This window comes from Lasioglossum baleicum, chromosome 1 (assembly GCF_051020765.1).
Source record: "Lasioglossum baleicum chromosome 1, iyLasBale1, whole genome shotgun sequence".
NCBI lineage: Eukaryota > Metazoa > Arthropoda > Insecta > Hymenoptera > Halictidae > Lasioglossum > Lasioglossum baleicum.
Genome location: NC_134929.1, coordinates 7,359,270 through 7,385,089, shown reverse-complemented (window position 1 = coordinate 7,385,089; position 25,820 = coordinate 7,359,270). Strand labels below are relative to the sequence as shown.

Here is a 25,820-nt window from a genome sequence, read left to right as displayed (position 1 = left end):
ATGCGCGAGTTTTCCCGCTCTATACTTAAATAACACGCTCTATATATATAGAATATAGAGACTTTACAACAAGGTTGACGCGCAACGACATGCACGAAACAAGTATATACATATCTTCTTATATATATGGGGCCAAGTATACTTTACTTTACTTTATTCTTTACTTTATGTGTATTTACATTTACATAAAGATGAATTGCGTCCTATATATGCATATCCTATACTCTATGGTCGTGACTAACCCGGGAATGGCAGAGAGGGGGTAAGTCTGGCGACCGTATATCCAATGGTTGAATACATGTATTTGAATGCTTGCTTTTGTATTTGTAGTGTTCGGCAGAGAAGTTTGATTCGTAAATGTGTGGTGAAATATTAAAAATAATATTTATATATGGAACGAATTCTGACAAAGCACGCAAATAAGATCGAATTGATGAAATCACATAAATGGAAACCGATAAAAAGAAAAAAAACATAAATGGAAACATGAAGAAGGAAAGAACAGCTGATAATAGCCGACCATATAAATTATAAGTATTTTCATGAAACTCTTTCTCTCTCTCACATTGTAAACAATAATTGCTAATTAGTATTGACGCTTATACGAATATAATCTGTTATGGCTATACTAGGCTATATGGTACATTAATAATGCATAAATATATCGTTTAAATGTAGTTTTGTTTATACGTTTAGGTTATGTTTACAAAACTATAATATCTGTTATTCTTGGTATTCTATCTTGTTTAACAACATATTACCTAGTGATTATTCAGTGTTTTTTTTTCTATTTTACGGCTCACCAAATACTGAGCCTTACAGGCATAAGTTTTCAAAGGAAGAGTATCATTGTAAGTATCATGATTGTTTCTGAAAAATCTTTCTCGAGCTACTATATCGTAAATACATCTTTTATGTACAGGGTTTTGTTGAACTAACAATTGTTCCACTTCGTGACACATTAAGACTCGTGAAACTGAATGCAAAACAATGCAGAATTTATAGAGTGTGTTTAAATGACACGTACGAAGCACCATTTCAATATTTTGATCCGTTTCTGGATATTTGTCAAGGAGATGGCAAACAGTAAGTACAAACAGTTGAAAAAATATATAAATAATACTTCTCTATTATAAATATTTATTGTAACATATTCACATTATTTTTGTAGACGATCCTTGGACTTTTTCTCAACTATGCATTTAGCGGCAGCGCAAAGAGTAGACCCAGATAATAATGCTGGAGAGTTAGTTGTCCAAATTCCACCTGATGCGGCACATTTAGTTGCCGAAGGTAGAAGTTTGAGAATTAGTATTGAATTTTCCTTGGAGCAACCTCAGGGAGGGGTACATTTTGTTGTACCAAACTGCGAAGGAACTTTGGCGGAGGTACAATGAATATTATAATAATAATATTAATATATAATAGTAATAATATATATTACACTTATTCAACAGCCAGTTTCATGTATTTAGATGGACATATTTCTTTCAGAGGGGTGCACATATGTATACGTACAGTTATGAGAATTCTTCAAGATTGTGGTTTCCTTGTGTTGATAGTTTCGCTGAACCGTGTACATGGAAATTAGAATTTACTGTTGACGATTCCATGACAGCTATATCTTGCGGTGATCTTTTAGAAGTTGTATATACTCCAGACATGAGAAGGAAAACGTTTCATTATGTTCTTAACACACCAGCATGTTCGCCGAACATTGCGCTTGCAGTCGGGTAAGTTTGTGAGTTAATAAGATGTAATTAAAATGAATGTAATAACTATTACTATGTTATATCTTAGACCATTTGAAATATTTGTGGATCCATACATGCACGAAGTGACACATTTTTGTTTACCACAATTATTACCATCGTTAAAAGTGTCTGCGAAATATATGCACGAAGCATTTGAATTCTATGAAGAAACTTTATCAAATAGATATCCATATTCTTGTTACAAGCAAGTGTTTGTAGACGAATTAGACGAAGATATTAATGCATACGCCACGATGAGTATACTAAAGTTAGTAAAATTAATAAATGATATATCAAGATTAAATATTTCATTGAATAATGTAAACTGTTATTCATTCATAGCACCAATCTGCTACACTCTACCGCAATCATTGACCAAGTTTATATTACAAAAAAGGCTATGGCTCAAGCTGTGGCTGAACAATTTTTCGGTTGTTTTATATCCATGCAAAATTGGTCGGACACGTGGTTACCTAAAGGTATTTCGACATATCTGACTGGTTTATATGCAAAAAAATGTTTTGGAAATAATGAATATCGAGAATGGGTTCAATCGGTAAATAGATTTCTCTATTTTCAACTATTGAAATAAAATTTTCTAGCCTAATGTTATTGAGGATTTTAGGAACTACAAGAAGTTGTAAAATATGAAGAACAGTTCGGAGGTATAATATTAGATCCGTCCCAACCACCAGCTCCATTACCCATTGCAGCGAACACACCAGGACCCACACCAAGAGCTCCAGATCCGTTCTCTACTTCTCCTATATACCCTGGTTTCTATTTTCCAATAAGAAATTTGCACACAATGTCCCCAAAGTACATAGAAGTGCTTCGCAAAAAAGCGCATTTAGTAATTAGGATGTTGGAACATCGAATTGGTCAAGAATTGTTGCTACAGGTACGTTTTATTTTTTATTATAATTGTTCCCCTACATTCTTTTAAATTGGTTTGGAAATTCATTTGACTGCTTTACAGGTTTTCAATAAACAACTGTCTCTCGCCGCTAATGCTGCGCAACAAAAGATTGATTCTGGACTCTGGTCTCATATGTTAATTAGTACAAATGTATTTACTAAAGCGATCTTTACTGTGACAGGTAAAGATATGGCAGTGTTTATAGATCAGTGGGTCAGGACTGGTGGACATGCGAAATTTAGTTTAAGTTTTGTATTTAATAGGAAAAGGTAATATCAACAATTCTTAAGTATTAAACGTATCTAGCTCTTCTGTGTACTCGCTTATTAATAGAAAGTTTATAGGAATACGGTAGAATTAGAAATTCGGCAAGACACCACAAATCAAAGAGGAATAAGAAAATATGTGGGACCACTTCTAGTGAATATTCAAGAGTTAGATGGTACTTTTAAACATACTTTACAAATCGAAGGGACAGTTGCAAAAGCAGACATAACATGTCATAGTAAAAGCCGCAGAAATAAGAAGAAGAAAATTCCACTATGTACTGGGGAAGAAGTGGACATGGATCTTTCTGCTATGGAGTAAATATTATTCTACGGTGTTGAAGATTATTTGATTAAGGCTATCACGATAATATTGCTCTTTTCTTTATAGTGACTCTCCGGTGTTATGGATAAGATTAGACCCTGAGATGACGCTTATGCGTTCTGCTCAAATTGAACAACCTGATTACCAATGGCAATATCAGTTAAGGCATGAAAGAGACGTCACTGCACAATTGGAAGCTATAGAAGCGCTGCAAAACCATGCAACACCTCCTACACGATTAGCGTTGAACGATACTATAGAAAATGAACATTGTTACTATAAAGTTAGACTACGAGCTGCGCATTGTTTAACTAAGGTGGTTTCAATTTCAAATCACTCGTATTACATAGTTGATAGCACGGTATACTTTACAATAAATATTCATACTTGTATAGGTAGCAAATGCTATGGTTGCAACATGGGCAGGCCCACCGGCAATGTTAACCATATTTAGGAAATTATTTGGGTCAGCATCGTGTAGGCGCATAATTAAACAAAATAATTTCCAAAATTTCCAACATTATTTTCTCCAGAAGGTTAGAATAATAACATTTTCTAATATCAATGAAGTATTTACTTGTGATATTTTACGGAATGCCCTTATTATAATTTTAGACTATACCTGTAGCAATGGCAGGATTGCGTAATGCTCATGGTATATGTCCACCGGAAGTTTTAGCCTTCTTAATGGATTTATTTAAATACAACGACAACAGTAAAAATAGATATTCGGATAACTATTACAGAGCTGCTTTAATCGAGGCCCTTGGAGCTACTGTCACTCCAGTAATTAGTATTCAACAAGGGTATGGGTATGACGAATCAACACTAAAGCTAAAATATCATTATTTACTCTAATCGCATATGTAACGTGTTGTTTTTCTTTTTTATTTCAGGACAGCTATTACTGCCGAATCTTTGTCGGTCGATACTAAAGCTATATTAGAAGAAGTCACTAGAAATTTGAATTTGGAGAAATTATTACCATGTTACAAGTACACTGTCAGTGTTTCTTGCCTGAAGGTTATACGAATATTGCAAAAGTTCGGTCATCTTCCGAGCAATCCCAATCTTTTCAGAGCATATGCTGCATATGGACAATTCATAGGTACATAAAGTATTACATGTACATACAACTATCAGTAGATACTTACAACTATTACCTACATACTACCTTTTCCTATTGATTCAGACGTTAGGATCGCAGCATTAGAAGCATTAGTCGATTTTACAAAAGTGGATGGCAAGTGGGACGATCTAGAATTTTTATTGGATATGATAGAAATGGACCCACACCCTGGCGTACGACATAGATTGGTTAGACTTATGGTTGAAAATCCGCCGTTCGAGAGAGCTCATAAACACCGTTTAGATCGTCCCGAATTGGTTGATCGTATTTGGAACTTAATAAAGTGCGTACAAATTTACTGTCCATGTAATTTGGTTTTCTTTTACGGTAACTTCTCGTACACATTTTCAGTGGTATGCTTTCTCACGATCCCAAAATACGTTGTGATTTGGTTGACTTGTACTATACTTTATACGGCTCTAAGCGTCCATTGTGTCTGCCTATTCCTGAAATTGCTGCTATCACTAAACCTAAGAAGGTAGGACCACAAAGTCCAGAACAAGAGGTATGTAGCACTGTAGCAATAATCTATGTAACATAGTGTACATTATAGTATAGACGATATGAATTTTAGACGAAACCACCGAATATACCGCATATAAAACATGAACCACCAATAGTGGAAATGGACAATACAAGCGGATCAGGTAAAAGGAAGATTTCTCCTTGTCGAGATACACCAGGGCCTTCAAATTCAGCGGAATATGGCCAGGAAGTAAAACGACAAAAGCTAACTCCTAATGTAAGACACTCTTATTCTGCTAGACGCTTTACGCAAACACCGTTTCCAAATTATTATAATGAATATGCATTTTCCCGTGTTAAATAGGATGAAAGAGCGAGTTCCGTAACTAGCGACGGGAAAGTCAAATCAGAATATTACAGTGATAATTCTGCATCATTACCTGGAATTACGGGAACACCAGGACCTGTAGGGTTTGAACCAGGAATGTTTAAAAAAGAAATGGACGATCACAAGCAGAAAAATGACTCTGCCAACAAAGTAAATGATATTATTGATAATCTTTTATTGATAGTGTAGTTACATCATTTGTGTGTAATGTGTATGTATTAAAATTTGAAATTTATATCTCATAGAACAAGAAAAGGAAGAAAGATAAAAAGAAACACAAGCATAAACATAAGCATAAACATGATCACAAACATGGCAAGGATAAAGAGAAGAAAGATAAAGATAAAGACAAAGCGAAAGAAAAGGAGAAAGAGAAGGACAAGAGTAAAGATTCGTCCAGCTTAAAAATCAAAGAAGAGACATTAAGTTCGGCTAGTTCCAGTCTCAGTCCTGACGCAGCGACTGTCACTAACGAATTCAGTTTTCCATAGTGTAGAAACGAACCACAAGATTGCTAGTCTGCTAAGACTATTTTTGTTTATATCTTATATAATTTTTATATAATTTAGACCCACATTCTAATATATCATGAATCCGAATATTGATATAAACTACTGTAAATACTAAACTTTTTTAAATATATTGATACAAAATGTTTTTTCTCTAATTTTGTTAAATAAAATTGATAAAAAAACTATGTGCTGGTGTACATACCAGAATTATTATAACGTATTGTCTGCGATTACGCATGACATTTCAACTATTATGCTTTGTAAACGCGATAATTGAAGAACAAAAGATTTTATACATTTGAGATTTTAAGGGCAAACGTTTCAGCTGTTTTATAGACACCTCCGCGCGTATTGTAGGTAACTGTATATTTTTTTAATTTACGTTGGAAAATCGGTAGACATAATTATCAAGACAGTTATCAGATATAATAACGACTTTATTGAAAGCATTATATAAATACTAAAAATGTAAAACTCCTTTTACTCTTATTATTTAAATATAGAGAAATAATTAAATAATTAGAAGAATAATAATCAACTAAATATATGTATATGCTCAGTTACATTGAGTACAGTATATCGACACTAGAGACGCGCTCATATTTAAATACTTCCTGCGTATTAGCTAGGATGGCGTCCGTGGTGTTGCGGCAATTTCGAAGGGAATAGTGAGTTTTGAAAATTTTGACAACGACCTCGAGAATGGCAGATAATCAACAAAGTCGATTTGAAAAGTCCCTCGGCCTCTTAACAACTCGTTTTGTTACTTTATTGCAGAAAGCAAAGGACGGTGTCCTCGACTTGAAAGTAGTAAGTAAATTCGTGAAAGTTCCGATATAAAAAGTTAACCTACCTGCTAGGTTAAGTTGTCGCGGGTGTACACGCCATTTCTAGCTTGCGGGAACTTTGAAACAAGCAACACTAAAAACTCGTATTTCTGATGCCAATCGAATACTTTTTTCAATTAAGATAACGCTCGCTCTGCAGGATATTCTAATTTGTTGTTCTAGGTCGAATAGGTTGTAAATTTTGATATCTCAACGTGCTATCCTACATAACCTAAAAGGAAATAGAACGTTCGATGTTGATTATATAGTTTACCAGCTAAAAATGTGATAATAAACTTGTATTTTAGGCTGCTGATATTTTAGAAGTACGACAAAAAAGACGTATTTATGACATCACAAATGTCTTGGAAGGCATTGGACTGATAGAGAAGAAAAGCAAGAATAGTATTCAATGGAAGTAGGTTTCTTTATTGTTTATTTAATAGAGTATTTGATCTAACGTTTCATTTTTAAATTGCAAGATAGATTGCCACGTTTCGTAAATAACAATATTTCGAATGTATTAATAGAGGTGCGGGTCCAGGTTGTAACACTCAAGAAGTAGGTGAAAAATTAACAGATTTAAAAGATGAAATTAGGAAACTAGAAGATCACGAGCAATTGCTAGATATGCACACTCAATGGATTCAACAAAGTATAAAGAATATAGAAAACGATTTAATTAATAGAAAATATGCGTACATCACTTACGAAGATGTGAAGGAAAACTTCCCCGATGATTTTGTATTAGGAATCCAAGCACCTGCTGATACAGAATTAACTGTACCAAATATATCGCAGGTATTTTGTCTTCTAATTGGATTATACGTTTATCTAGGTTACATAATATTCTATCGCACACTTATATTATTATTTTCTAGATATCCGAGGAGGAGGAGAAAGAAATAAATTATGAAATGTTTTTAAAAAGTAGTTCGGGAGAGATTAAAGTGTATATGATTCAACCGGAATTAGCTAAATCCTACGATAGTAAAATATTAGAAATGAGATTACAAGAAGAGGCGAAAGGTACTAAAAGGGTAAAAGAAGAGGAAGAAAAGAAAGAGGAAACTAATGTTAAACCAAAGAGGAAAGTAGGAAGGTAAATAAAATCATGTAGCAGTATATAAAGAATAATTGCTCTACTCGCATTGAAAATAGAAAAATAATATTTTTGATCTGCAAAGAGCATATATTAATTGATCTTTCTTGGGGAAAAGTAGATATCGAGGAAAAATCTATTTTTTTGGTATAGATCGTACAATACAGTAATATTTTCAATACATTTCTTAATACATGAAATTTATAGAAATTTACAAAGTAATTTCCAAATTTAGACCACCGAAAGGAGCTAGTAAACCAGATCCTGTCATATCCGATGAGGACGAAGAAGAAGATGCAGAATTAATAGAAGCAAAAATTGTTCTTCGTGATGTTAGTACATCGGGTAAGATAATACAAATTATTTTCTAGGGTAAATACAATATCTTAAATATCGTCACACCGTGCATTATAATTTCAGATATTGCTCAAAAAGACCTTGAACTGTTCGATCAGTTTTATTCAGACAGTGAGTAAAGAAATTTCGAAAAATATATAAACCTGTAAGCCATTGTAAATGCGCTTCTAATTTTATAATTCTTAATTACAGTTTTCGGACCACTAGTTAGATTAAGTCCACCACCTAGTGAAAAGGATTATCACTTCAACCTTAGCGAAAATGAAGGGATTTGTGATCTGTTCGATATCGTGGCGAAATGAGTCATAAGTTGTACAGTTTAAATGGCTGGATGGTTCACGAATCGAACAGTGCCAATAATGTGCAAAATCACAGAAAAAAATTTGTTGACAATTTCTGAAGGCTGTTCTATGTATATAATTTTATAGAATGGATGTGGATAACGATCATTGGATACATGCAGTATTTTTTTATTATTAGAAGTAGAGAAAATAGAACAGAATTATAAAAAGAAAACAAAGAGGTATTTACATGGTCGATTTTTGTTGAATCTTTATTGGATGATGTAATAAAAAAAGAAATCTTAACAGATACTTTGTAATCTATGAACTGCGTACAAACTAACTTTATATGCATGCAAAGCGAAAAATGTTGTTTACTAGCGATTGTTGCATATAAGAGAAATAATTTTATAAATAATGCATTACAATTAGCGATGTTTTTTAGTAACATTTGAGTACATATATATTTCATTGAACCACGTAATTTTTCGTACGTTCGCAGTTTTGGCTTAAAATCGTCCGAATCAAACATAAATGTATATTATGTATAATTTATACGTATAAATTTGAAACTGTAGAACACGTATAATGACGTATAAGGTTTATTACATAGTATAAGTACATACCAGCGTACTCATACTCTTTTTATAATATACTTTCCATATCAATATATTATATGTTCGTTATTGCATTCAATGACATTTACTTAAGTTTGTGAATATGTAGTTGTTTAAGGAAAAAATACAAAGAAGTGAAAAATATGGTACAAGCGAAAAAGACCAAGAATCTATAATTTACACTGTATAGAAAAAAGATCACTTTTTTGATGCTGTTGTATGTGCTGTATAATTACGAAAAAAGAAAAAAAAAGAATTTTTAATTGGCACCAGTATTATAATTCTTATGCCTTATCGTGCCCTACTTTAATTCACATCGACTAAAGACCAGTCTATACCTTATTTATTTCACTGACGTCACACGTGTGCAAATATTGCTTCGTCTTTATTACATATCGGGTACATTATCGACATCATCGCATTATACGTAATCAGGAACGACGTGTAGTCGTTCATGTGATATATCAAACTAACGGGGAAAACTGCACTCGAAAGACACGAAATTACCAAGGACAGATAAGAATGGATCGACCAGTTTCGTCATCGTCTGTAGCCGAGTTGCTTATATGTCTCACCTCAGTCAGTATGCGTGTGTTTCCGTAGTAGCGAATCATTTCCAAATGTGTCAACGTCGCGAGATTGCTACTTCATACAAATCCGCGGTACAGCGAGTTTTCTCGCGTCACGTTCGAACAAACCGCGGTAACGCAGTCGACATTTCGTCCTTTGATCAGAAGAAGGTACGATGCACGATGAAAATGTGCCAGCGAAACCAAACGAAAGAAAAAGAAAGACAAGACATTTCACACATTCCACGAAAGTATTACATCATGAATTTTAGTGGTTTTACGTTCTCGGTAGGTTATCGATTTCTTATCGAATTGAACAATTTCGAGACAATCAGGCCTAATGACAAGTCACCAACAAAGCTTTGGGTAAATGTTTTTCAACAACGTACATATACACATAGAAAGTGCAACTTCTCTATTTTTGAACAATCGATTGCACGCGCTCTCTTGTTTGGCGCGCTGCATCGTTTACTCTGAAATTATTTGTCACGTGCTACACAAAAAGCACGATGTGCAATTCAAAAGTTCTTTGAATATTCAACAGAAATAATGATGTAATACAGATATGAACACTAATTCAATTCTCAGGAATACAGATTTCACTAAAATTTAAAAGTATAATTTCGATTTATTTATATACTTTCTCCATATGTAACAGTTACGAATTTTCTATATTCACGCTTGTCTGTTCACGTAATTATTGAATTCTCTTGGTAATAACGATCCTTTATATTTCAGTGACGATAAAAAATGCGTGTTATCTATGGAAAACTCCGCGAAGTGTCGCAAAAATACCCGATCGTACGGGGAATGGCATCTTATACGGTCATATGGCCTACCGGAAGTTTGCTACAACAAAAAATTTCAGGAAGTGAAGAATTAAATTACATTCAAGCATTGAGGTTCAGCTTGTATGGTGGTTTCTTCGTGGCTCCAACCCTCTACTGCTGGTTAAGATGTTCCTCATATTTTTGGCCCAAGTCGGATATTAAATCTTCTATTACCAAAGTATATATTAAATAAATTACCTATAACATAATCAATATTATGGTAAACGTACCAGTTACCAGATATTTAGTAACCACTTGGAAGTTTTTTTATTAATTTCAAGGCATTCTGTAATTTATTTTGCATTATTTGTGATAAACGAATGATTATCAACCTTTCTTCTGCATTGATAAATTTTTCTGGACGATTTTGTTAAGAAGGAAAAAAAATATCAATGAAGTTTTAATCCTCTTCAAAATCATTAATTTATTATCCTCTGGTGTATCACAGTTTCTTAGTATTTTCTATAGTCGGAAACGAAAAATTGCATTGTCTCGGGGAATAAGATTTTTATATAACTAATATTTTTTCTATATCTTAAACGTAAATTATTGTAATAGTTTTGATTTATTAACGAAAGGGAAAACATCAATTTTATTTTTCAAAATAAGGTAATACTAGGTACTTCATGTTATTTTGATTAATTTCTAGAAAGTTTGTTTTGTTTCCGATAACCGGATAAGGCATGGTAACTCTGGTACCTTTACCAATTTACCAATATTTACAACTGTGATATTTATTTCACAGGCTTTAGTAGAACAAGTTACTTATGGCCCCGCTGCAATGTGTTGTTTCTTCTTCGGTATAAATCTTCTAGAACTGAAACCGGTCTCGGAATGTGTTGAAGAAGTGAAACAGAAGTTCTGGCCCACGTATAAAGTAAAATTTCTGTCTTATAAATGTTGAATATGCACAGCAAAATAACAGGATAAGAACGCAGAAAATAATAACTATATATTTTCAGGTTGGTGTTTGTGTGTGGCCCATTCTACAAACTATCAACTTTTTCTTTGTACCGGAACACAACCGAGTAGTTTATGTAAGTTTCTGCAGTTTAATCTGGACATCTTTTCTTGCATATATGAAAGCAATAGAGGGTCAGAAATTACAGCAAGGTATAGCGATTAGTCCTAGCAGCATTGTGAAAGGTACAAAGATTCCTGGAACTAAGAATGTGAATGGTATTGCACAAACACCAGATAAAAGTAAAAAGGAATCTGTTATACGATAATGATATTTAGGAAATATTTTTAGTTCAATTAAATAATTCGTATGACTATATCTGTGTTATAAAATTTATCATATTGACATATAATGTGGCGACCGAAGAAATACTTGTCATTCAAAGTACAAAATATTGTGAGAAAATCAAGCAGATATTATCTGTACATGGTATCGATAACTATTGTATATTGTGCATATGTATTATAATAGGCGGGTTTAAAATTGTTGTGACTATAAAATCATGAAAGTAAATACATAGTATTCGTTATTTATAAATTTAGTATATATATATTTATATATATATATATTTGTTGTGATCTTATTGTTGACAATAAATGATATTTATTATTAATAAAAACGACTAATTGTTGATAAACACTTGTTTCTTTATCTGATCAAATTCTCATCCTTTCATATGCCTATTTATTTTTTTCAAAATTCGCGCGAAAGTGATATTACAGCCAAAATTTCAATACACTATCGATTCATCGTTGCATCGATTGTATGGTATCGATTGTACATATGTATATTTACCAAAATTCAATATGGCTGTGTTGAAAGTCATTAAAAGTCCAAAACATTTGTAAGTTGTCAAACACAGGTCATTATACGTAGTATAAATTGTTTAAGTGAGAGATATGTTGACTTTCGTGTATATTCCAGAAAATATACAGTATTAAGTGTGAGAAGACATCTTGCAACATGACAATAAACAACGTACATAGAATTATGAGGTTATGATGCCGATGTCTTTTGTGTCTGAAAATTTTGACATATTCATTTTCTGTTGTATTATCCTTTGATTTGGAAATATGGCACGTTCGTCGGTATCGGCACAATGTGATTTAGTTGCATCTTACATGGATGGAGTTCATGTTAAAATTGCAGAAGCCTATAAACCTCCGAGAAAAGTGTGTTTACCAGCTGTGTATAACAATAAGCTGCCTGACGTGTCAAAATTAACATATAATTTTACTTTGGAGCGGTCAGTGCTTGAAAAGGTTGAGTATTGTTTTTTATTACTTCACCGAATTTCAATCTATCCTACTTGCCAAATGTAAATGTAATTCTATCTGTATTTTACAATAATATATGTATTAGGTTGGAGGAAAAGTTCTGTCGTGTTTTAAATAAACAGGTAGTTTTGTAGATAGAATAGAATAGAAATGCTTTATTTTTTAGCCTTGTGGCCATAAAAAGGGACTAGGTTTACAATTCCTACTAAATCTCACATCCTCCCGCAAATCCTTGTACCCACTCGTACACTTTGCTTTGAGCTATCTTTCTCTCTACTCTTTTCTTTCCTTTTTCTCCCTAGCTTCATCAGCTATTCTACCGCTTCCTCTGACCCTCTCTCGCTTAAGGGAGGAGACTCCTTTTTCCAGGATTTGCGTTCTTATTTCTCGATAATTAATACAAAAATCGGGTTTTTCAGTAGTCAAAAATGCTTGATAAAAGATCGATCTAGGGCGCTATCGCCCTCAAAAGTCCTATTTTTTTGCTTGTAGCTATGAAATACTACATCACAGTTGTTTGCTTGCAAATAATGCAAATTACTACCCTAGATCGATCTTTTATCTAGCATTTTTGACTACTGAAAAACCCCATTTCTGTATTATTGAGAAATGAGAATGCGAATCCCACACCCTCGCAATCCTGGAAACGAATCTAGTTCCCTACATTCTCTTACCCTATGTTCAAGATTTCCGAAGGTATCCCCACATAACTCTCCGACTCTCCTCTTTCTCCTAATATCTATTCCATATTTCTAGTGACCCCCTCTTGCTTCTGCTAGTAGTCATTGGCTCCCATCTTTCCCTAAGTTGTTACAAATAATAGAAATTATATCATTGAATAATATTTTCTTTAAAATACAACAGAACTTTCCCACCGACCTAATAAATGAAATTTATAAATGTTTTATAGAATACGTTGAGTTGAAATATTGAATTTACAGATGACAGAATGGCGTAAAGTTAGACAAGCGAGTAACAAAGCACGCCACACACGCTTAGACGAGAAGAGAAAGAAAGAAAAGAAAGCATGTTCACCACCTCCACCTCCGCCGCTTCCTGATAACATTAAACAATTGCCAGTGAATGCACCCGTGCCTGAGACTACAATTCTTACCCCACAGCCTTTGTCTTTACCAGCCAATGATCTTCAAGATCATGTGAAAACAAATGGACTGGATTATGCTGATTTCGATAACGACACGAGTAGTCCATTCGATAACATGGAATTAAAAACGATAAATGATATGGAAGAACTTGCTCAGGTAAACAAAATCAGTCGTAATTGTTGTACATATCTGTGTTGTAATATTCTCGATGAAATTATCATTTGTTTGTTATTTCGTTTAGGTATTACAACCCTCATTTCAATGGGCACCGCCGGCAAAATTAGAAAGTATATTGAAAGATTTAACTGTTAACGATCAGTCCGATGTTCACTCAGATGAGAAAAATGATAATATTAAGAATGAAACAAGTGATCAGGAAGAGGAAACGGTAACTGAAATAGTTAATCACCGCAGTGTATCCGCGATTGTTCAAGAATTACAAAGGGACTTGGAGAGGCGTCTTGTGGAGGTAATATAATTTGTTATAAAGATAACAGAGGTATTATCACAAACTATATATATATATATATATTATCTCTAACAGGACTGGAAACCTTGGCCAAACTTGGAAAGTCCTAACGCCAGTCCGCACGAAACATTAAAACAAGATGAACCTGTAGTAACGAATGAAGAGACAGTTATGAATTTATTATTGGACTTGTCAGAGGAAGACAAAAAGTTAGCTCGCCACTTAAGTGATATGGGATTTCCTTTATCGAGAGCTGCTCGGGCTATACGCAATTTAGGTGGTCATGATAATAAGAAGATAGTGGAATACTTGTTGGCTGTACAGTCCTTGGAGGAGGTAGGAATGTCAGGGGAGGATGCAGAAAAGGCCCTTGCTCTTACAGAATACAATCAAGACAAAGCCAAAGCTTACTATGAGAATCTATGTACTTTACAAGATTTAGGCTTTCCCGAAGAAGAAGCGTCTGCTGCACTTCTAAAATACAATATCGACCGCGATAGAGCTTTAGATTTCCTTATCGCTTAAATTGCAAAATTATATACGATATCATTTTGAAACGAGTGGTCTAAAGCCAATTTTTTTACTGCACAAAGGCATAGAAATTGCTTTGAAATGTAAATAAACTAATAGTCATGCTATTTTAAAACAACATATTCGCCGATTATTTTATTGTATAATATAGAAACTGATATTTCCAATTATTGTAAAATATGATTGACATACGTGTATTTGTATGATATACATAATTGCTGCTAAGAAATGTTTCAAGTGTTCCAGAGGTTGTGTAGCAAAAATTTTAAATCTTATTTAAAAATATGGAATTCTTTTATTCTCTTTTTGTACATTGTATTTACAGAATTACCTATTAAACAAAATAAGTCTCATTAATTAACGTGGTACCAATCATGGCTGACTGTCATGTTGGAATATTTAATAAATTCAGAAGCGCATCTGCAAAATCGAGGTGAAATCTTTGATATTATATACAAACGCGTAGATAATGTTTATCTTACCTTTTACAGCAACACAGTGCGACTGTTGTTATAAATTCTACATAATGGCTGATACCGATAATAACCCAAGCTTCTGTGAAGATTGGCTGTTGACATTGAGAATGTACACAGATGCTAACAGGCCCGTTCATCAATAAGTTACATGAACCGTAGTTGATAGGATACGTTTTGAAGTCAGGTTTTTGATGATTATTCGTTGCAATTGATTCATAACGAATATTTATATTTATAGGCGACGTTGAAATATTAAGCGTGTGCTTATACCTGAAATTAATTATACCTAAATTATATATATATATATCAATGGTTCTGTTTATGAAAGTATTGAAGAACATTAGGTACATTCCGTGAGAAATATGTGATGTATAAAACTGTGGTAGTTACCTTTCAGTATAAGCTTTCTTCAAAGCTAATTCCCACAATGAAACAACTGTATTTTCATGGATATTATGAACTTTCAAAAGTTGGCGTGGTAGTTCAATCGCAAATTCAGTATCCTCTCCATGCAATGCATTTATCTTTATGTTCAATTTTATATTTGTACGTAATACTGTGTTATCACAATGCGATTTGAAACATCTGTGATTGTATATACTTATGTACTTGTAGATACAAGCGTGAATTTCTTATTGGAAATTTGAATAGAATAAAAAAATATTGTATTATGCACTAGATTATTATAAAATATCTAAACACCTTCACAAAAACCTGATGAAGACTAAAAAGTGTTACTTTACGCTCATCTATACAAAACATGTATATTCTATGCCGGTTAAAAAATTCACTTACCCATAATTTAAAATATTTCTTGGATCGCGCGCATAAAAGTCTTGGTTTCGAGAAGTTAATTGATAAAGGAGCGGATAAGATAAATAATTCAAAGACTCGTTCGCTTCGAATCTAATGCAAGGAGACGATACAAATCCGTTTAGTGGTAAATACCTTAGCCTATATAAAAGTTATTCTGCGTAAAATGGAAGCATTTAAGAACATTAACAAAAGTACTTGTAATAAATTAAATTATCCAAATATAAGAATGATAACTATTCATTTGATGTAACAACCTGTTAGAACACACAGAGATTAGCGATATTTGTGGTGACAAAGTGAGTCTATTGGGTAACTCCTTCAAGAAATTCTTATCTGCATTTAATTCCTTTAGTTTAGACAACGAACCAATCCATTCTGGCAATGCGGTGAATTTATTATCAGAAATAGATAGAACTTCCAAGTTATGCATTCGATTCATTTCTGTAAAGGTTGTATATAGAATGAAATTAAACGGAACTTCAAAATACAGTTGCGTTTCGTATAAAAACTTACCGGTTGGTAATTTATCTATAAAATTTTGATTTAGCACAAGGGTTTTCAAATTGATTAGATTTTTAATGCACGGAGGTATCAGTTCTAGCTTGTTAGCGCTTACATCGAGAACCGATAGTTGACTCATGTGACAGAGATGTAGAGGTAGTTCCTTGAGCAAATTTCCATAGATGTACAAATTCGTAACATTGAATAGTTCTATGATCCATGGGGGCAACGTCGAAAGTTTATTCCATTTCAAATATATTTCTTGAATGTGGCTTCCGTAAAACCTTATTGCTTCGGGAAATTCCTCGAGACCCCGACAATTCCAATGCAATATTACCTTGCTTTTGATTTCGTTCACCATTTCTGTGGAATCTGAGTCCATGTTTAAACGAATTTAATCAAAATAGCTTTCAGATATTAAATTGAAGAAGTTGATTCTGAATTTCTGAGGTTGGCAACAAACCGTCAGGGTATGCTCAAAATAACTTGCCTGCTTAAAAGATTTATATTAATAACCTACTGTACAGCAATAATCATCTAAGATTGTATTTTGTAATAACATAATGTGCTATACGTCGAATGTTTTTATAGATATATAAAATGAATATATCACATTGGGAATCATTTGAAAAAACATATCGTAAATATTTATAATTATTGTCGACACAAACTCATCGGGAAATCATCAGCAACAATCATCTGAGACTGTATTTTATAATAACATAATGTGCTGTATGTAAATAGAAGTTTTTGTAGTATATATAAAATGAATATAACGCATTGGAACCATTTGAAAAAACATACCATAAATATTTATAATTACATTATTAACACAAAGACATCGAGAAATCATAAAGTGTGCATATATTTACTCTTAGTGTGCTTTATAAAATGTGTCACTTTTTTTGCTACAATCGAAAGTCTTTTTCGCATAGTGGAGTGGTACTTACTGTATCTTTTAACAGTGATGAAAGAAAGTAGATAATAGAGATTTTATTATATATTTTATGAAATTATTTATTTATTTATGAAATGTATTATTGTACGAATTTACCTACAACATTGTACAAATAGTATACACAGCTATTATGTACAGCAGGACATAGAATCGATTTCGTTTATTATTTTATGTAACTTTTTCAGTTTATTGATTTTTATTTTTCATTCTTACCAAAGATTTCAAATTCATGACAATAAACCCATAAACAAAGCGCGCTAATACCATCAGCACATCACATCACATCAGCTGATGAGGGGAATTGACTGTTCCACTGCATTTTCATGAATCAATCCGTTTCGATGTCGATGTGATATTAGGTAACTACTTAGGACTTAAGCCGAATATCTAAGAATTATCGACTATATCATTATTTTAATAACTTTGAATAAATTAATTAAACATTTCGATTCCGAGTTTGCTTTTCATATTTTTATAGAACGTTTCGAGAAGATGTGTCTCTATAACTGGTGCTATGCTCTGAACAATGTGTCTACCATATAGCTGGAATAATGTAGCTATCGATCTCATAGAAACGTGATTAAAGAGGCTATTTATAAATACCTTTACATGTATCTGTATCTATACGACGCTTCGAAAAGCGCACTTATATGTATGTAGTTCACTATATAGACAATTCAGTCGTTAACAGTCGTTAAGCTGCCCTGATAAAAGAAAGTTCTGTGATTGTTTTAATTATTTACTTAATTATTAAATAATAATAAAAATGGCAACAGACGAAAATTCTTGGAGAACGCAAAACTTTCGGCAAAGTGTAATAGCAAAAATGTAAGTTGGTGTACATTTAAATATCTTAATAACGATGAAATACTTTGATCGACACGATTCTAATAGTGTGCGTTAAAGAATAGAGCAACAAAAGAGTTGTGCAGTGTACAATTTTTCTACGACAGTCAAGAAATCGTCTGCACGAATAAATACTCATATATTTATTAAATATTTTCCATACAGAGATGAAGCTGTACAGATGTCTGGAATGCCCATTTCAAGAAATAGTATTGATATGGAAAATCATGTTTTCCAAAAGGCAAAAACTAAGGTTTGTTATAATTTTCGTTGATATCAGTAGATTGTTAACATTTTATTTTGTCAACTGTTCGTAAATGTTCTTCTGCATAATGACAAATACCAAATTTATGTTTTTCATTTTTATTTGAAACATTACAGTAATTAATTATAGTGAAATTGTTTTTATTTCAGGAAGAATATTTAGGCTTCGTAGCCAGACTGATTCTACATGTCAGAGAACTAAGTAATACACATATACATATATACAGTAGCGGATGAAATTTTAAGACCGCTATAAAGAAGACGATAACTTTTTTAATATTGTACCATACGATTTGAACTTTTGAAAGAAACAACAGGTATTGAAAGATGTAATAATTCTTAGATATGTATAGACCGAAAATCGTGAAAATCTGCAATTTTTACCATCTTTAAATGTTTGTATTGCAACGTCGACCGATTTTGACAAAATTTTCAGAATATGTTTAATTGACACAGATCTACAGAACGTGTTTTCTAAATTTTCAATATAGGCCCATGTAAAAAAGTTAAAAATTCAACTTTTAGTATTTTTCCAACAATTTCCGATCAATTGCAATTTTTGAAAAAATTTCTTTTCGCATCCTTTAGTAAACTAATTGCTCTAGCTTCCCAAAAAAGTTCAAATCGTATAGTACAATATTAAAAAAGTTAACGTCTTCTTTAGAGCGGTCTTAAACTTTCGTCCGCTACTGTAAGTAATATACATTCCCGCTCAAAAGTATGTGGACAACACGTTGAATTTTTATATGAATCTTTGATGAATTTCATTCAATTTTATGCGGTCTAGTTTACACAGTACTAGAGTATATATATTTGAATAAAAATGATGCGAGTTTCGTATTTCGAAATGTTTTTTCAACCCTTATGTCGACAACCGGGTACCCACTTTTTTTGTCGATAAATTAAAACATTATTTTTTGTGTGAAATATATATATTCTCCCGCAATTTTATGTGGTCCAATTTACACAGTTAATTCATTAGATATCTCACTCAATTATTATTATTGTCTTGAGAATTATCGTAGATTGAAACAGTATTAGCCCTACCAAAGAAACTTTCATTTATTCAAGAGATTTCAATAATTAAATTATACAATTTGGTACTATTAGAATAATATATTTGCAACAAAGTGTCTACATACTTTTGAGCGGGAGTATAAATGAAATTTAAATGTTCTTAATTTACTCTGTACATTGCAATTCTATTTTAGATGCCAAGAAAGGTGCAGGAGCTACTGCACCAGGCGCAGCAGGTACTGGAAACCAAGGAATGCCAGATCCAATTGGGGCATTGCAAACACTGGCACGTCAGGGAACCGGGAATAATCAAATGATTAACATTAATGGACCAGGCCCTAATCCTCAGGGAATAATTCCACAACAGCCTGCAAATACAGCTACAAACTGTGAGTACACGCAACTGAAAAGCTACATTATACACTTTTTAAATGAAAGTATTCGTTTACAAGGGAATTTTTCAATTATGACTCCTGAGAAAATGTAAATGAAACGTGTTTTTATATGTATTTGGTTCTTCCGCTATTTATTTAAGTCATATTCTTTAGTTAAAACAAATATAAGTTCCACAAATATAAATCACAACAAAGTTTGAGAGAGCTATATTTAATATAATTAGTAAACAAAATTGTTTAAAATAAGTAGGGGTTAAGGAACTGCCCTTTAAAGTAAATTTCAAATGAAACACTTAAAATAGTAGGGAGTTGTTGGCAACTAAACTGAAAAACAATTCGGAGTGCAAAGGATTAAAGAAAACTATATTTATGACGTACTACATAACTTGCTACAGCATGTCTGACATAGAAGTTACTATGTTACGAGGAGAACATTTTATGATAGGATATATGTATGAACGGTGTTCCAAAATTCCTTCAACTGCTGGAAATGGGAGGTTCCTTAGGTCATTTGAAGTAACATTTTCCTTTGTGAAAATGTTGTCCGCGGCTTTGTTTAGGAGTTATTAACGAAAAACACGGACCAATCAGAGCGCGACCTAGACGCGAGTTGGGACAGTCGGCCCGGCGCGCCAACTGTCTATTGGCCGACTGTCCCAACTCGCGTCTAGGTCGTGCTCTGATTGGTCCGTGTTTTTCGTTAATAACTCCTAAACAAAGCCGCGAACAACATTTTTGCAACGGAAAATGTTGCTTCAAATGATCTCAGGAACCTCCCTTTTCCGGCAGTTGAAGGAATTTTGGAACATCCTGTATAATTTAAGATTGTTTTTTAAATGAGAAAAGACCTTTTCACATACAAATGAACCATCTTAGACAGTGATATGTTAGTTTATTCTCTCCTTGGGTGATGTTCTACTTTGGCAATTGTTTGAATAATTTGAGTAAAAATCGCTAGGGATGAAATTTGCAAAGATTTATCTATAATTTCTAACTGTATCATCTTGTGGCATCTCAATTATCAGTGGATGTTGGGGAAGAAAGTATACGAAATATACAATTACATTATTTTATAAAGTCTTCCACTGGACACCTTGCACTTTCTATACCCAACTCTTTGGACTATCAGATGCGAGATAGGGACTCAAAAATGGATCCCTGGGCACCGTGAACATAAAGTCTTCACTGGTACATTATTTTATCAATAATGTAATATTTCTATTAGTCTCTGTTACTTTCTCTCACACACTGGATAAGATAATGAAGATAGGATACGAAGATAAGATAATGAAGAATGATGAATGATGAAAATAAAAGAATAACTATTAACAAATTACATTGCAAAATACATATATCTAATTCTACCCTGTGAAAAGTACAAAAGCTTTGAATGCAATACATGAGATATATGACAATTTCATTGAATGCAATGAAGTATAGATAAAGATAGAACAGATTTAGCATGGAACAAAACTTTTACCCACTTTTAACTTTTTTAGATTCATCTTTTACCTAGCGCTTTTGACTATTGAAATATCCCACTTTTGTATTATCGAGAAATGTGCAATTCTTGCAATTCTGGAAACGAGTCTACCGCTTTTGGACGCGCATGCGCGAACAAAAACCGTTTCATATCTCATTACTGATTGGTCGCGCCATAAGGTGATCGGAATATAAATAAAGGCGATCTGCTATATTCTAAATACAAGTGATCTCTCGAATCTCTGTAATAGAGTTGTAGACAAATTGAACAAAATGGAAAAGCGGTTGACAAATATGTATTACTCGCAATACGACAGTTTTATGGATAGTGAGCCTTATTATGATTCGGATAACTTAGATTCCTTACAGCAATCACCAACTCATGCTGAATACCTAGAATACGTGAAGTGTAGGAAAGATGAAGAATTAAACCATGAATTATGGAAGGAAAAATTAATTAGTGAGAAAAGAAATTGGGCAAACCAGATCGAAGAGTATTGTGGCATGTCGGTTGATCTAAGAAACGATAGAGTGTGTTATATTTATAGGCATAATGACAATTATATTCCAGACATCAAATTTAAAATAACAATTGTGTATATAAGACTATTACGCAAATGGTATATCAGTTTTGGACGTAGTAGAGTACCAGGAACAGTAAATATTCATAATAAATTAAGGGAAGGTACTGATAATCCGATTGGAAAAAGAGTACTCAATCTAGTGCGTAAATGCAACAGTTTAATGGAAGTCTATTCAAGGAGACTAATAAGCATATATAAATTGATCAATGGAACGAAAGAGACATACAAAGACTTAGAATTTGAAATGAATGAATCTCTGACCAGTTTAAGAGCAGAGTTCAAAGGAAGCGGTTGGCCTGTAGACCTAGAGAAAATCACACCCGACAGTGTTCTAGCTGTTGAGCTAGAATTAGATGTCAATTTATCTGTTGCTAGTTTTACATATGAGTACAAATGTAGTTACAATGTACCGGCAAGAGAAATGAAGATATATTTAAGAGAACTGGAGAAAAAGTTACAAATATTTTTTAGTTCCGATTTAAAGGAAGCATTCGTTATATTTATGAATGGCCAATCTTCTTCTGTTACGGAGAGTTCCGAGAGAGATTAAAGATAACTTTGTGTTTATACTTATAAGAAGAGAATCACTTTTGTTTACAGTATAATTAACATTTTTCTTATAAGATTATTGTGAATTAGAAGATTATGTAAAAAGAGAGATTAAAGATAACTTTGTGTTTATACTTATAAGAAGAGAATATCTTTTGTTTACAGTATAATTAACATTTTTCTTATAAGATTATTGTGAATTAGAAGATTATGTAAAAAGAGAGATTAAAGATAACTTTGTGTTTATACTTATAAGAAGAGAATATCTTTTGTTTACAGTATAATTAACATTTTTCTTATAAGATTATTGTGAATTAAAAGATTATGTAAAAATTTCAATAATATACTTTTCTCTAAATAATGTAGTCAATGTATTATTTAGTACACATTAACCCTCGTACTATGCTTCTCAAAAATAGATTTGTAAAAGTTCAAATCAATAAATTACGTTTCGATTATACTGTTACATTCGAAAGCAATATATTTTACAACACAAACAGAAACAAAACCAAGTGCTTCTAACTGTAAGTACCTAAAAAGAGGAAATTGGTGTATTTCCAGTCGGGAGCACAATGAATTTTAGCAGATAACAGTACTCTAAATTGATCTACAGCAATTCTGTTTCTGTTCTTTATTTCTGCCAGTACTGCAAAGCTTAAATCAACGCCCTGGACAACCTATGGCCATGCAAAGTATGCAAAATAAAATGCCAGGTATGAGCATGATGTCTGCTCAAGCCACTGGACCAATGAGTCATATGGGTCCAATTCAGACGATGCAGACTAATTCGATGTTAACACAAATGAATCCAATGGGACAAGGGAATATGCCTCAACAAATGAATCAGGTTGTTACCAATCAAATGGGACCAATCGCTGCCGGACAAATGCAACAAAATATGCAAGTACGTACCTAGCGAGTTCCATAAGTTACAAAAGCATTCTGTGCATTTTTATTTTCTACAATGAATGTACAGATAAGCAATGAAGTTCCTTTTCAGACACAAATGCAAAATCAATTATCCAATCAAATCAGCAATCAGATCGGTGGATCTATAAGTGGAATTCAAACTAGTATGTCGCAGCAGATGAATCAAATTGCCCCGGGACAATTAGGTCCCGGTCAAATGCAGCAACAGCTGAATCACATGCAAAGAAAGGTATCATAGTGGAATATCAATTTTTCTGGATTAATAAAAATGCTATATGTATAATTATCCGAGACATTTATATACGTTATCATTTCCAGCCTGGTGAAATGATCAATACTGGATTTCCTGGCCCTAGAAACATCGCGGCGAATCAATTTTTACGGCAAAGTCCATCTCCATCAGCTCCAAGTCCGGCTGGTTTGGGTGCACCCTCGAGGTTGTTACTCTGAAACACTTTTGACATGTACATTAATAAACTCGTACATGTTTCGAAACATTAAGCAATACAAAATATGTGTTACAGTAATCAGATGGTGGCATCTCCAGCATTAGTTCCATCGCCAAGTCCTCAACATCCTATAATGGCGGGTCAAAACAGATCTGTCGGTATGTTAAAATGATTTCTTTTATAATTCTAGATGAATGAATGAAAATAATACATGGTGTACATTAACCTAGGTATGGCACCATCACCTAGCAGTTCTTTGAACACTCCTGGAGGTGTGGGTGCTACTCCAAGTCCACAACAGGAAGATCAGGCATACAGGGATAAAGTTAGGCAATTGAGCAAATATATTGAACCTTTACGAAGAATGATTGCTAAAATGGGTAACGAAGGAAGTAAGTGCTCTAAATGTTCTGTTGGTAATATAAAATCGTTGCTCTCTATACGCGTAACACGAACCGTACGAATCTTTTTCACAGATGTCGATAAATTAAGCAAGATGAAGAAACTTCTAGAAATCTTATCGAATCCCAGCAAACGCATGCCAATGGACACACTGTTGAAGTGCGAGGCGGTTCTTGAAAAAGTAGATTTTAAACGTAGCGATGCAAGTGTCGGGCCTCCTCCAGCGGCACTTAAAGAACATCACTTCTTTAGTCCGCTTTTGGAGGCAGTAAGCACGCATCTTCAAAGCCCAGTGGTGAATCATACGCTACAACGAACCTTCGGTCCATGCTTGGAAGCTTTATTTAGTCCGGAGATAAAGTGCGTAATATTCAAAACTATATGCTAGCTATGTTATCTTTTTCTTTCGAGATACTATTAATTGATAATAAATTTTTAAATGTTTTCGGCGCAACGGTTCGATCGTTTATTACGAATTATAAAGCAACTTTGCTAATTGTCAAAGAAAATCAACGTTTCGATCCTAGTTTGGATCTTTTTCAAGATTTATTTGAATCGCGTCTGTAAATTAAATATGTTGCTTTATAATTCGTAATAAACGATCGAACCGTTGCGCCGAAAACATTTAAAAATTTATTATCAGCAAATACGATCGATAGAAGAAACATATTTACTATTAATCGAATCTGTTTTTGTGTAAATAGAAATCTACCACCACCATTGAAGAAACAAAAAATAGAAGAATTTCCTAGTGAAATTCCAGATGTATTACAGGGAGAAATAGCTCGGCTAGATCAGCGATTCAAGGTAATTTATCTACTTTTATATAGTACTGTGTAATTTAATTACTATACTTGTATCGTGTATTTGATACAAGTACCTGCATCCAGGTCAGTCTTGATCCAGCGCAACAAAACGGATCTAAATGTATTCAGCTAATATGTTGGCTAGACGATCGTCATCTTCCATGTGTACCGCCAGTATCGGTTACAGTTCCAGCAGATTACCCTCTTACACCACCGCGTTGTGTGATGGCACCTCACGAATATGCTACAACATTCCTTTGTGCCGTGCAGAAGGCTTTGAATGCGCGTATAACGAAACTTCCTCGTCGTTTTTCTGTGTCTCAATTGCTGGATACTTGGGAGATGAGTGTAAGACAAGCTAGCGCGCCTTCGCAAACACCCGTTACCGCCAGCACTGTATTAATGGGTTTATAGTTTTATAGTGTACTTTATGTGTAAATTATTCTATAAATTTTTAAGTATTATAAAACGTCATATTGCCACATATTTCGTTATCTATTTAATTCTTCCCTGACGAAAATCCGTCTGCCTCAATTTAAACGAAAGCCACTCTATCCTAATTAAATTTTAACACATGTAAACATTCATACCCATTTCATTCTAATTCATGTACATAGCTTTTATTCGGTTAGAAAGATATAATTGTTCCACTGCTATAAC

At 33.3% G+C, this 25,820-nt stretch overlaps 7 protein-coding genes across 16 annotated transcripts; 6 read left to right on the top strand and 1 right to left on the bottom strand.

The window, feature by feature from the left end:
- The first annotated feature begins 196 nt into the window (after positions 1–196).
- Positions 197–5,943, top strand: Taf2 (TATA-box binding protein associated factor 2). Of its 2 annotated transcripts, none has more exons than XM_076447163.1 (20): positions 197–262; positions 331–530; positions 797–851; positions 923–1,086; positions 1,172–1,388; positions 1,495–1,733; positions 1,801–2,022; positions 2,097–2,310; positions 2,380–2,655; positions 2,734–2,942; positions 3,018–3,257; positions 3,331–3,580; positions 3,660–3,800; positions 3,880–4,070; positions 4,161–4,372; positions 4,457–4,676; positions 4,745–4,898; positions 4,968–5,135; positions 5,223–5,396; positions 5,492–5,943. In XM_076447163.1, exons 2-20 carry the CDS (start codon positions 448–450, stop codon positions 5,735–5,737), a joined length of 3,675 nt encoding a protein of 1,224 aa, XP_076303278.1. In that variant the 5' UTR covers positions 197–262; positions 331–447; the 3' UTR covers positions 5,738–5,943. The 2 variants fall into 2 exon arrangements, with proteins under 2 accessions (XP_076303278.1, XP_076303189.1); XM_076447074.1 differs by having other exon boundaries at positions 198–262; positions 3,880–4,076.
- Positions 5,944–6,366: 423 nt separating this feature from the next.
- LOC143207370 (transcription factor E2F5) lies at positions 6,367–9,209 on the top strand. The gene is made up of 7 exons (XM_076420805.1): positions 6,367–6,568; positions 6,894–7,003; positions 7,116–7,386; positions 7,467–7,687; positions 7,923–8,032; positions 8,108–8,155; positions 8,237–9,209. Exons 1-7 carry the CDS (start codon positions 6,461–6,463, stop codon positions 8,344–8,346), a joined length of 978 nt encoding a protein of 325 aa, XP_076276920.1. The 5' UTR covers positions 6,367–6,460; the 3' UTR covers positions 8,347–9,209.
- A 146-nt stretch (positions 9,210–9,355) lies between these two features.
- LOC143207602 (mpv17-like protein) lies at positions 9,356–11,941 on the top strand. 3 transcript variants are annotated; one of them, XM_076421467.1, is made up of 4 exons: positions 9,356–9,799; positions 10,250–10,519; positions 11,087–11,218; positions 11,304–11,941. In XM_076421467.1, exons 2-4 carry the CDS (start codon positions 10,262–10,264, stop codon positions 11,568–11,570), a joined length of 657 nt encoding a protein of 218 aa, XP_076277582.1. In that variant the 5' UTR covers positions 9,356–9,799; positions 10,250–10,261; the 3' UTR covers positions 11,571–11,941. The 3 variants fall into 3 exon arrangements, with proteins under 3 accessions (XP_076277582.1, XP_076277491.1, XP_076277424.1); XM_076421376.1 differs by having other exon boundaries at positions 9,356–9,877; XM_076421309.1 differs by having other exon boundaries at positions 9,356–9,682; positions 11,304–11,940.
- A 144-nt stretch (positions 11,942–12,085) lies between these two features.
- LOC143207316 (uncharacterized) lies at positions 12,086–15,832 on the top strand. The gene is made up of 5 exons (XM_076420672.1): positions 12,086–12,146; positions 12,227–12,564; positions 13,521–13,841; positions 13,927–14,154; positions 14,230–15,832. Exons 2-5 carry the CDS (start codon positions 12,376–12,378, stop codon positions 14,677–14,679), a joined length of 1,188 nt encoding a protein of 395 aa, XP_076276787.1. The 5' UTR covers positions 12,086–12,146; positions 12,227–12,375; the 3' UTR covers positions 14,680–15,832.
- Positions 14,958–18,114, bottom strand: LOC143207054 (uncharacterized). 6 transcript variants are annotated; one of them, XM_076420288.1, is made up of 7 exons: positions 17,650–18,114; positions 17,429–17,532; positions 16,232–16,971; positions 15,957–16,115; positions 15,552–15,746; positions 15,168–15,431; positions 14,958–15,105 (listed from the first exon to the last, which is right to left on the bottom strand). In XM_076420288.1, exons 3-7 carry the CDS (start codon positions 16,858–16,860, stop codon positions 15,039–15,041), a joined length of 1,314 nt encoding a protein of 437 aa, XP_076276403.1. In that variant the 5' UTR covers positions 16,861–16,971; positions 17,429–17,532; positions 17,650–18,114; the 3' UTR covers positions 14,958–15,038. The 6 variants fall into 6 exon arrangements, with proteins under 6 accessions (XP_076276403.1, XP_076276322.1, XP_076276651.1 ...); XM_076420207.1 differs by having other exon boundaries at positions 16,232–16,968; XM_076420536.1 differs by having other exon boundaries at positions 16,232–16,418; positions 16,491–18,114.
- LOC143221907 (mediator of RNA polymerase II transcription subunit 15-like) lies at positions 17,942–25,646 on the top strand. Of its 2 annotated transcripts, none has more exons than XM_076447603.1 (12): positions 17,942–18,264; positions 18,448–18,535; positions 18,697–18,748; positions 19,758–19,952; positions 23,218–23,477; positions 23,574–23,732; positions 23,822–23,940; positions 24,028–24,110; positions 24,183–24,344; positions 24,429–24,714; positions 25,059–25,161; positions 25,245–25,646. In XM_076447603.1, the coding sequence occupies exons 1-12, from the start codon at positions 18,203–18,205 to the stop codon at positions 25,572–25,574; spliced, it is 1,899 nt and encodes a 632-aa protein (XP_076303718.1). In that variant the 5' UTR covers positions 17,942–18,202; the 3' UTR covers positions 25,575–25,646. The 2 variants fall into 2 exon arrangements, with proteins under 2 accessions (XP_076303718.1, XP_076303807.1); XM_076447692.1 differs by having other exon boundaries at positions 17,944–18,264; positions 25,232–25,389.
- LOC143207431 (uncharacterized) lies at positions 20,680–23,211 on the top strand. The gene has a single exon (XM_076420928.1). The coding sequence runs from the start codon at positions 21,714–21,716 to the stop codon at positions 22,572–22,574; it is 861 nt and encodes a 286-aa protein (XP_076277043.1). The 5' UTR covers positions 20,680–21,713; the 3' UTR covers positions 22,575–23,211.
- Positions 25,647–25,820: the final 174 nt, after the last annotated feature.

Coding starts and splice junctions, on each gene's coding strand:
- Taf2 (XM_076447074.1), top strand. CDS start 448: ATGGAAACCGATAAAAAGAAAAAAAACATAAATGGAAACATGAAGAAG. Junction 1,087..1,171: donor TGTCAAGGAGATGGCAAACA/GTAAGTACAAAC, acceptor TTATTTTTGTAG/ACGATCCTTGGACTTTTTCT. Junction 4,373..4,456: donor TGCATATGGACAATTCATAG/GTACATAAAGTA, acceptor CTATTGATTCAG/ACGTTAGGATCGCAGCATTA.
- LOC143207370 (XM_076420805.1), top strand. CDS start 6,461: ATGGCAGATAATCAACAAAGTCGATTTGAAAAGTCCCTCGGCCTCTTA. Junction 6,569..6,893: donor GTGTCCTCGACTTGAAAGTA/GTAAGTAAATTC, acceptor CTTGTATTTTAG/GCTGCTGATATTTTAGAAGT. Junction 7,004..7,115: donor AAGAATAGTATTCAATGGAA/GTAGGTTTCTTT, acceptor ATGTATTAATAG/AGGTGCGGGTCCAGGTTGTA.
- LOC143207602 (XM_076421467.1), top strand. CDS start 10,262: ATGCGTGTTATCTATGGAAAACTCCGCGAAGTGTCGCAAAAATACCCG. Junction 10,520..11,086: donor TTAAATCTTCTATTACCAAA/GTATATATTAAA, acceptor TTTATTTCACAG/GCTTTAGTAGAACAAGTTAC. Junction 11,219..11,303: donor AGTTCTGGCCCACGTATAAA/GTAAAATTTCTG, acceptor ATATATTTTCAG/GTTGGTGTTTGTGTGTGGCC.
- LOC143207316 (XM_076420672.1), top strand. CDS start 12,376: ATGGCACGTTCGTCGGTATCGGCACAATGTGATTTAGTTGCATCTTAC. Junction 13,842..13,926: donor ATATGGAAGAACTTGCTCAG/GTAAACAAAATC, acceptor TATTTCGTTTAG/GTATTACAACCCTCATTTCA. Junction 14,155..14,229: donor TGGAGAGGCGTCTTGTGGAG/GTAATATAATTT, acceptor TATCTCTAACAG/GACTGGAAACCTTGGCCAAA.
- LOC143207054 (XM_076420120.1), bottom strand. CDS start 16,860: ATGGACTCAGATTCCACAGAAATGGTGAACGAAATCAAAAGCAAGGTA. Junction 15,747..15,956: donor AGAAATATTTTAAATTATGG/GTAAGTGAATTT, acceptor ATACAATCACAG/ATGTTTCAAATCGCATTGTG. Junction 15,106..15,167: donor GCACTGTGTTGCTGTAAAAG/GTAAGATAAACA, acceptor TCGATTTTGCAG/ATGCGCTTCTGAATTTATTA.
- LOC143221907 (XM_076447603.1), top strand. CDS start 18,203: ATGGCAACAGACGAAAATTCTTGGAGAACGCAAAACTTTCGGCAAAGT. Junction 19,953..23,217: donor TGCAAATACAGCTACAAACT/GTGAGTACACGC, acceptor TATTTCTGCCAG/TACTGCAAAGCTTAAATCAA. Junction 24,111..24,182: donor GGGTCAAAACAGATCTGTCG/GTATGTTAAAAT, acceptor ACATTAACCTAG/GTATGGCACCATCACCTAGC.
- LOC143207431 (XM_076420928.1), top strand. CDS start 21,714: ATGGAAAAGCGGTTGACAAATATGTATTACTCGCAATACGACAGTTTT.